The sequence below is a fragment of the Microplitis demolitor genome, chromosome 5 (genome assembly GCF_026212275.2).
Source record: "Microplitis demolitor isolate Queensland-Clemson2020A chromosome 5, iyMicDemo2.1a, whole genome shotgun sequence".
Taxonomy (NCBI): domain Eukaryota; kingdom Metazoa; phylum Arthropoda; class Insecta; order Hymenoptera; family Braconidae; genus Microplitis; species Microplitis demolitor.
Window position 1 is genome coordinate 12,628,981 of NC_068549.1, and position 13,905 is coordinate 12,642,885.

The 13,905-nt window shown below is 34.4% G+C and overlaps 1 protein-coding gene across 12 annotated transcripts in view; it reads right to left on the reverse strand.

The window, feature by feature from the left end:
* Positions 1–13,905, reverse strand: part of LOC103574506 (peroxisomal acyl-coenzyme A oxidase 3) — a 343,167-nt gene that overhangs the window by 45,294 nt on the left and 283,968 nt on the right. The window contains exon 11 of one of the 12 annotated variants that reach the window (XM_053739251.1): positions 13,571–13,618. The exons of the other annotated variants lie outside the window; for them this stretch is intronic. Coding sequence (XP_053595226.1) covers positions 13,592–13,618 — 27 coding nt within the window. The 3' untranslated portion in view covers positions 13,571–13,591. Of the gene's footprint in view, positions 1–13,570; positions 13,619–13,905 lie in introns of those variants that run through there. 12 annotated transcript variants of the gene reach the window in all.

Genomic DNA, 13,905 nt, shown 5'->3' on the forward strand with positions numbered 1-13,905 from the left:
TATGGCATATTTTCATATTTTATCGATTTATTTACTAATATTTATTTTATTTCTAACGAATTTACTCATAGTTTTCGTAATTTCATAATCTAATGAAAAAACAAAACTTCGAAAATTTCTCTTGCGCCTATTCAAAGATCCACAAGAAAAAACTCGGATTTTTGCCAAATTTTCGCCTTTCAGCTAACTTCATATCATTGCATGATATAAAAGTTGCTGGCTCAAATTCTTTTTCATAGAAATCTCCTGAGGTTAGCAACTTATCAAAATTAAATTTCTATAGTATGTGTATTTTATGATGTGTTCGGGTCCTCCACCCCGGCGCACTGGAGTGTCTGCCATTTACCCGGGAAAATTGAAATTTATAGTTAAATTATTTAAAAAAAGTGAATAACCAATAGAAAAAAAGTATGAATTATCAAGTTTGCTGAATATCACATATTCACTTTAATTGAAAATCAAGTCAACAGATCTTAGTATCTTGATTATAAATAATCCTTATTTATAATATCAATATAAATATAAAAAAAATGATCATTCATTATTAGGGCCATTTTGAGACAATGCCTCTTACTTTTTCAAATTGTGAGTGTAAACGTAGTAGACATGAGACCATTTTTAAATTACTTATAAAAAAATTAACCAATTTAAAAAACAAAATTAAAAAAAATGTAATTACTGATTTTTTAATTTTCTAAAAGTGCATTTTTTTATTTTTATTATATAAAAATTTTATTTTATTATTTCAAAGTTATAAAAATTGTCAGCTGTTCGCTACCTTTACTATTTTTTTACAATTTTCAATGACTTTCAGTTGTCATAACCGTTTTAAAATTAAATTATTTAGTTAAACAAACATTAAAACTTTAATTGAAAAGAGGACAACGTAGTAGTAATTTTTCGGAGCTATAGAATAAGAAAATAAATTATTTGCAGGTGTAATTAATTAGAGGAATTAAACAAAATTTATTGAATAAATTTAGCCCATAAAATTTAAAAAATCGAATCATAAAATTGACATGAAGATGTTACTGAACTTTACAAAACAAATTTCGTTTAACTCCTAATTGATAATAACTGTAAGTACTTTTTGGATAATTCTATATCCTAGCGAAATGACGACTGGTTATTCATTTTTTCCTAATGAATTAATTATAAATTTTAATTTTCCCAGATATATGGGGACGCCCCAGTAAACTGAGGCAGAGGATCCGAACACAAAATTATTAGCAACCTAATAGATATAAATTACTTTATGTACTATGTATATATATGCGGAGAAAAATGTTGGCTCGAAATCTATCAATTTTTATTATGCTGCCGACCAAACTTGAAATAGGATGGGAAGCATCCAAAAAATTCTTATGCTGTATCACAACACTTACTACGCGCGAGAAACTTATCGATAAGCTTTAATGACAATTACTTTCATACATTATAATAATTGTGATGTGGCAAATAATTTTTTATAAGAGCATAATAAATTTTTGGATGCTTCAATTCCTGCTACAAGTTTAGTCGACAGCATAATAAAAATTGCTAGGTTTTAAGCCAACATTTTTCTTCGTGTATATTCAGATAGCCAAGCTTGCAGAGCAAATGTTTGCTCAGCAAGAGTTATCATCAACTTGACGACAAGCTGTTGCCAATTATGAGATATTCCTACATTTGACTACAACATAAGTATAATTTGAATTACAAGTTGTTGTAAATCGACAGTCAATTTTTGAAGTCAAGTTGACAGGAAGTGTTGACGAAAAGTTGTGGAATGAAACTGAAGAAAAAAAAAGTTATTTTAGATAGGCACTGATAGCCACTTTGATTGCAAATGGACGGAAAACTACTAACGGAGTTTGATGTACGGGCGTACATTGATATCAGACTGCATTAACAGTAATATTTTCACAAAAAAAGTCTGAAATGATAAAAACACCAAAAAACTTAGTTTTTTAAAAATTACAAAAAAATACTTGAACGTACTTGGTGTGCATTGTTAGAGTCAATTTGAAATACACTTATCCAAAAAATTAAAGGAACAAGAAAATTTTATAAAATTTTTAGCGATTTTTGGAAGTCTGTATTTTCGTGAAAAAAAATTGTATCGGAAAAATGAAAAAAAGCAAAATGAAGCCTGAAATCTCTAGTTTAAAGATATTCCAGCAAAGTAATTTTTTGAGCCACGGTTTTCGCGGAATCATAAGAAATAGGTCGAGACAAAATTTTTCTAATTTTTTTGGTTTTGTTTTTTAGGTCTGCGGGGACGGAAAAATTTTTTTTTGAAAAAAACAAGTCATGGCTTGTTCAGAAAATTTGTTCAGCTACAATTTGCTTTTTTTTTGTTTCTCTGTACGATAATTTGCTGCTGAGATATCAGCCTTCAAATGAAAAAGGATCCTTTTCTCTTTGATTATCGATATCTTAGCAACTAATGGTCGCACAGTAATTTAAAGAGCATTTTGATAAACTTGAATAAACACCCTACAAACTCAATTTTCGATTTTTTTGAAAAAAAATTTTTTTTTTATCCTTAATATCAATTTGAAAACCCACAAAAAATGGCCATTTTCTGGTTTTTTAGTCAACTCATCGCTACTTTGTAAATATCGATAAAAAAAATAATGTTGCTAGGTGATTTTACAGCTCAATGTACCCCCAGAAACCCTGGAGATTTTTAGATTGATCCATTAATCTGTTTGTCCGAGCCGATTGCTCAAAGTTTTATAAAACAATTAAAGGAACAAGTTGTGTTACTTAATTTGTGTAATCATTATCAAAATGAAGAAAATAATTTTTCTTGGATTATATTACATTTTACGTTAGTTATTCGGTTAATGTAAGGAAAAGTGAAAAAAAATTTTTTTTGTTCAAATAACGAAATAAAACAAGAGTTTTTTATTTATTTATTTTATTTTTTTTGTTTTATTTTATTTTATTTCATTTTTTGTTTTTTTTTCATTCTTTACCTAACATTTACCGAATAACTAACGTAAAAACGAAAGATAATCCGGAAACAATTAATTTTTTTTATTGTGGTAATGATTACACAAATTAAGGAACACTTGTTCCTTTAATTGTTTTATAAAACTTTAAGCAATCGGCTCGGACAAACAGATTAATGGATCAATCTAAAAATCTCCAGGGTTTCTGGGGGTACATTGTAAAATCACCTAGCAACATTATTTTTTTTATCGATATTTACAAAGTAGCGATGAGTTGACTAAAAAACCAGAAAATGGCCATTTTTTGTGGGTTTTCAAATTGATATTAAGGATAAAAAAAAAATTTTTTTTCAAAAAAATCGAAAATTGAGTTTGTAGGGTGTTTATTCAAGTTTATCAAAATGCTCTTTAAATTACTGTGCGACCATTAGTTGCTAAGATATCGATAATCAAAGAGAAAAGGATCCTTTTTCATTTGAAGGCTGATATCTCAGCAGCAAATTATCGTACAGAGAAACAAAAAAAAAGCAAATTGTAGCTGAACAAATTTTCTGAACAAGCCATGACTTGTTTTTTTCAAAAAAAAATTTTTCCGTCCCCGCAGACCTAAAAAACAAAACCAAAAAAATTAGAAAAATTTTGTCTCGACCTATTTCTTATGATTCCGCGAAAACCGTGGCTCAAAAAATTACTTTGCTGGAATATCTTTAAACTAGAGATTTCAGGCTTCATTTTGCTTTTTTTCATTTTTCCGATACAATTTTTTTTCACGAAAATACAGACTTCCAAAAATCGCTAAAAATTTTATAAAATTTTCTTGTTCCTTTAATTTTTTGGATAAGTGTATTTCAAATTGACTCTAACAATGCACACCAAGTACGTTCAAGTATTTTTTTGTAATTTTTAAAAAACTAAGTTTTTTGGTGTTTTTATCATTTCAGACTTTTTTTGTGAAAATATTACTGTTAATGCAGTCTGATATCGATGTACGCGCCTTGAACGTGTACTGGGTGTAACTTTATACAGAGAATCTGTTTTTGGGGGCGATTTTATTGTCTATATTTACGAAAGTATCATCATTATAGCTCTATTTCAGTTATACTTTTGGGTGTTTCGATATGTACATTTGCTATCAAAGGATAACGATAACGAATAACAAAAATATGTTTTGCCCTGAATTTAATGTAAAAATTTTGAGAACACTCCATCGATGTATTTGATTCCGATGTTGGTATCATTATGTTATTTCCTAAAGATAGACTCCAATTATCTTTTAAAAATTAAATCAATTTTAATGAGTTGTGAATTTTTCCATTAGAAAATTGCTCTTCTTTAAGGAGAAATTTCACTGGACTTTTCTCTCACTTTCAAATAATAAATGGGACTATGATTGTTGCACTTGTATAGTTAATGAGAATTTTAAAACAATTTTTTGGAGACGAATTAGAATTATTGAAATCACGAAATTTTTAGCCCTCTGTTAAAGTTTCGAAAAACGCTAAGAACTCTCTATTTCGGATTTTCAGTATTTGCCCATGAATTAAATTGAATTGTCAATAAGTTGAAGTTACCGGTTAAGGATTTTTTTTTCAAAATTTCAAAAATGATAATAGATTTTGAGTTATTGACGAAAAACTGGGTGCCATTATTTTTTTTCTTAATTTTTTAACAACGATTGGAATTTTTTATGAGCTAATACATCCTTGAGAATATTGTTTTTAGACGTCATTCCAAATCGAATAAGGTATTGTTTATATTTCGAGAGCTTTATCAAGAATTTTCGCGTTTTGGAACTGGTTGACTAGCCTAATAATTTAAAAATACAAACTTATAAATCGCTGTACCACACGTTGACTATAATCAAAATCAATTTTGTAAACGCGCTAATTTTACTAAGGCGTCCATATAATTTAAATACTTGTAAACAAATTAAATGTCTGATATATATATATATATATATATATATATATATATATATATATATATATATATATATACTTATGCCGTAAATTAAAGGAACAAAAAAATTTTTAGAAATTTTTTAGTGATTTTTGCGAGGCTGTAACAACGTGATAAATAATCGTATCGAAAAATAAAAAAAAGTAATTTGTAGCTCGAAATCTCTAGTTTTGACTCATTTTCATCAATTTTTTTTAGACCTCCAGCCATTGCGCAAACATGAGAAATACAGCGAGAAAAAAATTTTCTAAATTTTTTCTTTTCTTTGAGGCAGCCCACGGGCTGCAAAAAATTTTTTCAGCTAATTTAATGCATAGGTCGGCTAGCAAATTTAATCAGCTTAATTTGAATTTCTTCCGAGTTTCGTACGATAACTTGTCGCTAAGTTATCAGCCTTTAAACAAAAATGATCCTTTTGGGTTTGATCATCGATATTTAGGGTACCAATCATCGCACAGTAAATTAAAGGGTGGCGTTGAAAACTTGAATAAATTCCCTACAAGACCCTCCCGACATTAAAAAAAAAATTTTTTTTTGTTTTTAACATCTATTAAAAGTAAGTACAAAAAAATGACTTTTTTGGTTTTTTAGTAAATCGACCGCTACTCTGCAAATATCGATAAAAAAATAATGTTGCCAGAGACTTTTTTAGCTGAATGTATCCCCAATAACCCTGCACATTTTTAAATTGATCCATCGAGCCGTTTTTTGGGGTGGATTGATCAAAGTTTTGCAAAACAATTAAAGGAACAAGTATTGTTCCTTTAATTGTGTAATCATAATCGAAATAAAAAAATAATTTTTTTCCGACTTTTCGTAAATTTTCGAGTTGGTTACTCAGCAAATGCAAGGAAATGATAGAAAACGAAAACAATTTCCGAAAAATCTCAAAAAAAAAATTTCGGCTTGGAATCAGCTTACGGAGCTGTACAACAGTCTTCGTCTGCTTATCGGTGCTCAATTGGACAAACCCCTCAATATGCATGCGCTCACATCACGCTCATCTGAGCAGCTTAGTTATCTCCTGAATACCGTTTCAGAGGTAATCAACGCACTCAAGGCACTAGGTGTTCAATTGAACGCGGATATGAATCCCTTGCTTACGCAATTGATCATATCCGAGCTGGACTCATATAACAAAGAGCTCTCGGAGAACAAAAAATTGGTGCTTCTACTGAATACCCAAAACTTTCAACACTCAACGAATTCTTGCTTAGTCGTGCTCGTGTTCAAGAACGAGTGGAACAGGCATCATTGTCCAAGCCACCGCGATTATCTGGGAAACCAGCGTCATACTCTGCTGCTGCTGTTTTGGATTCACACTTATCTGGCACTCAACCTCCAGCTAAGCAATCATCAGCTGCACTCGCGAAGCCTCCCAAGAAGGTATTCCCTCCTGCACAATATCCGTGTGACTCGTGTAAGAGAGATCACTTTATTGTGCGGTGTACTCAATTCTTGGGACTCACTAATGCTCAACGTACTCGAGTCGTTGTTGACAAGTGGCTGTGTGAGAATTGTTCCGGGCATCATATGCCTGATGCTTGCAACTCACCATTTTTGTGTAAGGTGTTTTAGCAGAAACATCACACTATGATACACCAGGGGCTCAAAAGTACTCAGAAATCATCTAACCCAACCGCTCAACGGACTCAATAAAATCGTCTGCTTCCACATGATGACTCGAGCGACGCTCAACTGAACACAATTGCACTCAACACGTCTGGCACTCATCCTACTTGCACTCATCGCCCAGCAGTCTTACTCACAACTTGCCTAGTGGACTTGATCACCAAGGTAAGTACTCATCTAGTACGTCTTTTGCTGGACCCAGGTTTTGAATTATCGTTTGTTTCATATTCCTTGGTGAATCCACTTAAGCTTAAACGCACTCATTTATCCATACAGATCATTGGTATTGGTGTAGCCAATGCTGGTAGAACTAAAGGTCAAGTCGCACTCAAGCTTTCATCTAGGCATTTAAATGACTCAGTCATCGTCAGTGCTCATATACTAGATGGTCTCACTACTCAACTATCATCTGTTGCACTCAATCAACTCAACTGGGACCAATATAAACAACTACAATTGGCAGATCCAGCGTTCATGAGACCAGGACCAATAGATATTATCATTGGTGCCAATCATAATGGTGTTATCATAAGAGATGCACTCATCAAAATGTCTGAAGGCCTGCCAATAGCTCAAGATACCATCTTCGGGTGGATATTACTCGGTCCAGTCACTCAACACACTCATCGACCATCTATTACTTACCATGCTGCTGTTGAGCAGTCTACTCAACAACTTCAAGACCTTCTATCACGTTTCTGGACTCAAGAAGAAATTCCAGTCAGCAAAATTAAAGAACTCAACCCAGATGAAGAGGCGTATGAAGCGCATCTTCAACAAACTCATTGACGAGACAGTTCAGGACGGTACATAGTCCGACTGCTAGTCAAATCGTCACCTCAAAAACTGGGAAATTTGTACTCAGCAGTATACCGCTGTCTTATTCATCTCAAACGTCGTCTAGACTATGACGATTATTTGAAAGAACTCTATCTTGATTTTCTGAGGGAATACAAAAAACTCAACCACATGGTGGAATCAACTTAATCAACAACAAGTGAACCAGCCTAGTACCTTCCTCATCATGGACTCATACGGAAGAGCAGCATCACAACTAAGCTGCGAGTAGTCTTCAATGGTTCCAAAATCACCAGCTCAGGTCTTTCATTCAATGATGTGCTTCATACCGGTCCAAAGCTTCAACTAGACATCTTCGACGTACTCATAGGAGTTCGCACTCATGAGCTCATCTTCATAATAGATATCACGAAGATGTTTAGTCAGATTTTGGCTGACGAACGTGATCAAAAACTTCAACAAATACTCTGGTTCAACGAACAAGGCCAAATTACTCCATACAAACTCACCGCAGTCTCCTACGGAACCAGACCAGCTCCATACTTGGCTGTTCGTGCTCTACTTCCACTGGTTGAAGACGAAGGACATCGATTTCCTCTAGCCATCATTCCACTCACCAACGGAAGATATGTTGATGATATCTTTGGTGGAACTGATGACTTGAACTCATTACTACAAGTTGCTGACCAACTTGAAGCACTCTGTAAGGCAGGCAGGTTCCCTCTTGCTGAATAGGCAAGCAATCATCCAGAATTAAGACAACTCAATCATGTGGAAGTGATCAAGAATCACAAATTCGAGGATACAGACTCCAGCATCAAAATTTTGGGCATGTACTGGTCCTCACACTCAAACCAGTTTTACTTCACATACTCACCACCATGCTCTACACACAAATTCACAAAAAGGATCGTTTTGTCAGAGATTGTTCAAATCTTTGATCCTCTTGGATTTCTAGCACCACTCATCCTTCGAGCCAAGGTATTCATGTAGAAGCTTTGGCTCGAACAGCTCAGCTGGAACACTCCATTGGCAGCTAATCATCGGCGTAAATGGAGAAACTTCAAGAATGAACTCAAACTAATATCGGAAATCAAGATTCCAAGATGAATCCACACATCCACGTGCTCAACCACCGAGATTCATGGATTCCCGGATGCCTCACAATTGGCAATGGCAGCTGTCGTGTTCATACAAGTCCACACACCTGCTCATAGAGTCAGAGTTACGCTGCTCTGCTCAAAAACCAAGGTAGCTCCGTTAAAGCAATTAACGATACCAAGGTTGGAACTCACTGCAGCTCACATGTTGGCAAAACTCATAAAACACTGCCAGAGCACTCTAAACCTCACTCAATCGCCAACATACCTGTGGACGGACTCAACAATCACTCTCACGTGGATCAAATCTCACCCGTCTGGCTGGAAGGAGTTTATTCGGAATAGGTTGTCACAAATACAAGATCTGGTTCCAGATGGCCACTGGAATTTTATTCCGGGCACACAAAACCCAGCAGACTGCGGAGCACGAGGGTTGACGACTACTCAAGTTCGTGATCATCAACTGAGATGGACTGGCCCACCATGATTGCTTAAGAGTTCATCGTCCTGGCCTAAATGTCCATCAATCGATGATACAGAAGCTCAAGCAGAAGAACGGCCTGAATTGGCCCTATTCTCATCGAATTCATCACTGAAATCAAGGTGGCCGATTATGGAACTGCCAATACTTCTACTCCGCATGTTATGAGCTACTGCAATCTATCTAAACTTCGTGACATGATCAAGAAATCACTGAACTCATCACTCAAGACTCCAATTACTTCTGATAAAGTAATTCATGCACTCAGCTTCTGTATCAAAGAAACTCAACGTATTCATTTTGCAAACGAGATCAACATGCACTCCAAATACACACCATGGCCTAATGGTCATCCATTTGTTCGATTGGTGGCATTCATTGACACCGACGGCATCATTCGAGTAGGTGGACGATTGGAGAATGCTTCAAATCAAGACCAAAGTAAGCATCCTGCTATTCTACCACGGAATGCGGCACTCACTAGACTCATAATCTCTGATGCTCATCAGTGTACCATGCATGGTGGTACTCAACTTACTTCAACTTATTGAAGACGCAGAGGAGCAAAAACATACAAAGGCTGGATTTGTGTTTTTGTCTGTCTTTCTACGTGAGCAGTATATCTATAGGTTGTCAGCGACTACAGCTCTAGTGGATTCATAGCAGCACTACGCAGATTTATCAGCCGACAAGGCATCTGCACAGCACTCTACTGCGATTGCGGAACGACGTTCAAAGGCGCTGAAAATGATCTCAACAGTCTGTGCACTCAAGGAACTCAAGAATCAAGAGAAATACTGGATGACATCACTGTGAACAGTATTGCTTGGCACTTTAATCCACCAGCAGCTCCACACATGGGTGGAAAGTGGGCAGCTGCTGTCAAGTTACTCAAATACCACCTAACTCGAACAATGGGAGAATCTTTATTCACGTTTGAAGAATTTACGACTCTTCTTACGCAGGTTGAAGCTATCTTGAACTCAAGACCATTGAAGCCTATCATAGAAGATCCAGATGACATTGACGCACTCACTCCTGGTCAATTTCTAATTGGACGAGCACTCAACATGATTCCTGAACTAGCACTCATCGATACAAACAGTTCTCGATTGTCAAGATGGTAATTTCTTCAGCAACGTGTTCAACAGTTCTGGAATCATTTGTTTACGAGTCATTTGCAAAGACATCTGGCAATCACTAAGTGGCAACGTCCAACTTATCAAATTCAAGTGCGATCACTTGTATTACTCACCAACGAAAGGTTTCCACCAACCAGGTGGCCTCTTGCTCGTATCATCGCACTCCACCCTGGCGAAGATGGATTGACCAGGGTTGCAACACTCAAAACAATGAACTCTACACTTACTTGTCCAATAACGAAGCTTGCACTCCTACCAGTTGAAACAGAATCTCAAGAAAATGACGACAACTAACTCAACTGGTTCATTGGCATGCTCAACGAAAAACCACGTATTCAAGAACTCATCAATCATCAACTCTGTTGCTGATGGCGGGCGGAATATTGCGTAATTGAAACTATATTTAAATTCAAATATAGTTTCACTTCCGGCAGAAAAAGGCAGCACCTACTGGGGCCTAGACCATCAATTTAAACTTGGACATGCGCAGTGCGGCGCATGCGCATCTACTCTTTCCTGCCTCGTGTCGAGAAAACGGCCGCCACTATCTTTCCCACACATACATTCAAGTAAAAACACGTGTTTTAGATAATCTAATTATTTCGCCCTCATCTCAATTAAATAATTAGAAGTAATTGATTAAACATCTTCAGTGATCATCAAGCTTTATAAAAATATAATTTTTTTATAATTGCTCATTCAAATCAATTAAACTAAGTGATCAATAATACTATAACTCAACGAAGTGAAATATTTATGCATTTTGTGCGATTAGTAAAAAATTATTAAGGGTTCAATTATTAACTTCGCTCGGTAACCTCTGATTTCATGTTACTTTTTATCATGATAATTCTACAATCAAATCAGTGTTCAACTAAATTCAAATCAATTACTTCAATTATTTAAATCAATTACTCGAGCTCAATTTTATAATTTGCATTAAATTATTGACGTATTCATGAGCTCAGACAATTGACAGTATTAATAAATTAAATCAACCATTCAATTTTGTAACCCAGTGATATTATGTGATGTCACAAATAAAAATATTGTTATATTTTTCAGTATACGTATTTTTCCAACATCCCAACCACCAACCAGTCCTGGCATGTATTTATTGAATTATTATTACAACACCTTTAATAATAATTATTATTATTTACATTAATACTTTTTTTGGAACAAATATTTTATAGAAATATTTGAAATTTTGCTGTAAAGTATGAGATGTATATGGGGCGTTCCACGCCGAATCGGACACCATTCAGCTATTGCATCTCGGATTTTTTCGAAACTTTTTCATATTTTAGTATAGGTTAAAAGAGGCTCTCATGATTTTTTTCAAATTTTATCCTCCAACAGTAATTGAATAAAATTTTCATAAAGACAAAATATGTTTGTTTCTAGATATCGTGTTAGTAAAAAATGAAAAAAAAAAATTTTCGAATCACGCTACTTTCGAAATTTCAAATTTTAAGTATAAATTGTCGATTCACAAATAACACGTACTGATCGATTTTCCTCATAATTTTTCACAGCAAACTGTCACCTTTTTCACAACTTTTTCAGCTACGCTTATAATAGGATAATAATGGGATGGATTTTTTTTCGATTTTTTGAATTTCACGTTCCAGTTTTTTTTAAAGAAAAATGTGTAAAAAAAATATTATGCTCAGGATTTACTATGAATGATTATCTGACACACAATTATCATCAAAATTTTCCAATTTTATTTCCACAAAAAAATTATTAAACATGTACGGAAATAGATATGAATTAATAATAATTTTTCTGTGGCAAATGTTGAAAATTTTGATGTAAATTGTGTGTCAGATAATTATTAATAGTAAATCCTGAATATGATATTTTTTTTACACATGTTTCTTTAAAAAAAAACTGGAATGTGAAATTTAAAAAATCGAAAAAAAATAAATTCCATCGTTATCTTATTGTTACGTCCCAGCCTGTACGTCAGATGAGGTTGGCATTTACAACTCTAATTAACGACCTAAAATCTAACTAATTATATCGAATATCAATAACCAAGTAATTTCCATAGTATTTAATTGATTATATAAAATAATATTATATAATGATAGAATAATATTATTTAAGATATTTGAACGTTAAGGATATGAGTAATAGTTGATAAAGTTATTTTTCTATATTTTATCAAATATAAATAAGCGCTGACGCCTCAAGTGAATCCTTAAGACGTACAGCTGCACAAATATCTATTTTGTTTAAGATAACTTGTTAATAGATAAGTGACTCATTTGTTAGTGACAAAAGCGGTGAGATCGTGAGAATCAAGTGTTTTCTGTAATGAGGTAAAATTAAACAAATTTAACCATTTTGAATTTAAATTGTCCTTGAATTCCCCGCGGTTGGTTAATTATCAAAAATCGATTAACCCCGTGATTAAGTTTACCGACAGGTCCCCGGAAGCGCTCATTTTGGAGGCTCGTCCTCTCACACCTATTAGAAGTTAATGAGAGTGGAAAAATTTACGAAAATTGCCGAGGGGTCGCGGACTTAAGTATTATTAGTGAGTGCACGAGAAAAATCTAAACACAGTCGGACGGACCAGCGAGCGCAACTGATGAGTGACCGCACGTCGGACGAACAGATTTAATCATAAATTGAATTAGAGAGTTGAGAGAGAAAAAAAACGAAACAAGGAAATCGGCAGAAGGACTGGGAGAGAGAGAAGAAACGCCACGATACATCGAGAACAACAGAGTATATAGAGGTAAATAAATTATCGGTAGCGGCCATTATTTATTGATAATTAACTTGTAACTAAAATTAATTTATTATTCTTGGGCAGTCGCCATTTCCGAGTTCATTCACAAGTGTAACGGGGTAAGTAGTTGAGCTGGGGGAGCCCCCCCCCCCGATAAAACAGATTGTGGGTTCTAGTCCGGGCTGAGTTACCGACGGAGGGTAACCTGTCGGCGGTTGGTAGATATACTGGCGGTCGGTAAGGTCTGTTTTACCGACAATACTCAGATTGACAATCGGTAAACTCTGATTTGGTCGATGGTAAGCACTGTTTTATCGTCTGTATTGATATTGCCCGTCGGTAAACTTGGTTTGGCTGTCGATTACGTTGTGCTGGCGGTTGGTATTACCCACTAAAACATGCTTTTGAGGTTATTTTTGGATGGTGATTACGTAAAAAAGTAACTTACACGCGTTTTTACAAACTAGATTGGGTCATGGGCAGCCTACCAGATTAAAGGTTGTTGAGTAATTCGCATCACCCCCAGAGCTGGCACTAGCTGCCTACCATCTACAGGTTATGTTAGTGTGTGTACTTACAAGTGTATTAATTTCAAGTTTTATATATTGAACCTGAGGTGTGGACAAGTGCATGTGAGAAGCATGTTGAGAGGATGCCATCTATCGGCTTACCCCCCCCCTTTTTTTTGCTAGATGACGTCATCGATTGCGTCATCCGACAAGTTTGAGCTTGTTTATGAGTTGTAGTGGGGGTAGACGAATAATTTCTGAGCTCTTGAGCTCTCAGCATTCAGTCTACGCTTGAACATTTATGTGAACAGTCTGTAAAAAAGTTTATACTAAAGTTTTTATAATATTTATTGGGTTCATTTTTTATAAACACGTAAGTCATAATTTTATTATACTTGTATATTTTGATGAATATTTTTTATATTTCTCAATGTATGAATTATTACTCTTGATTTATTAATTAATTATTTTTAATTTTCTAATTAATTAAATATCTGTTATAGGATGGATTTGAAAAAAATTAATGAAATTTGTAATTTAGAAAACATTTTGTCAACCAGAAAATTTCAAGAATTGGAAGTTGGCAAAATGTATAAAAT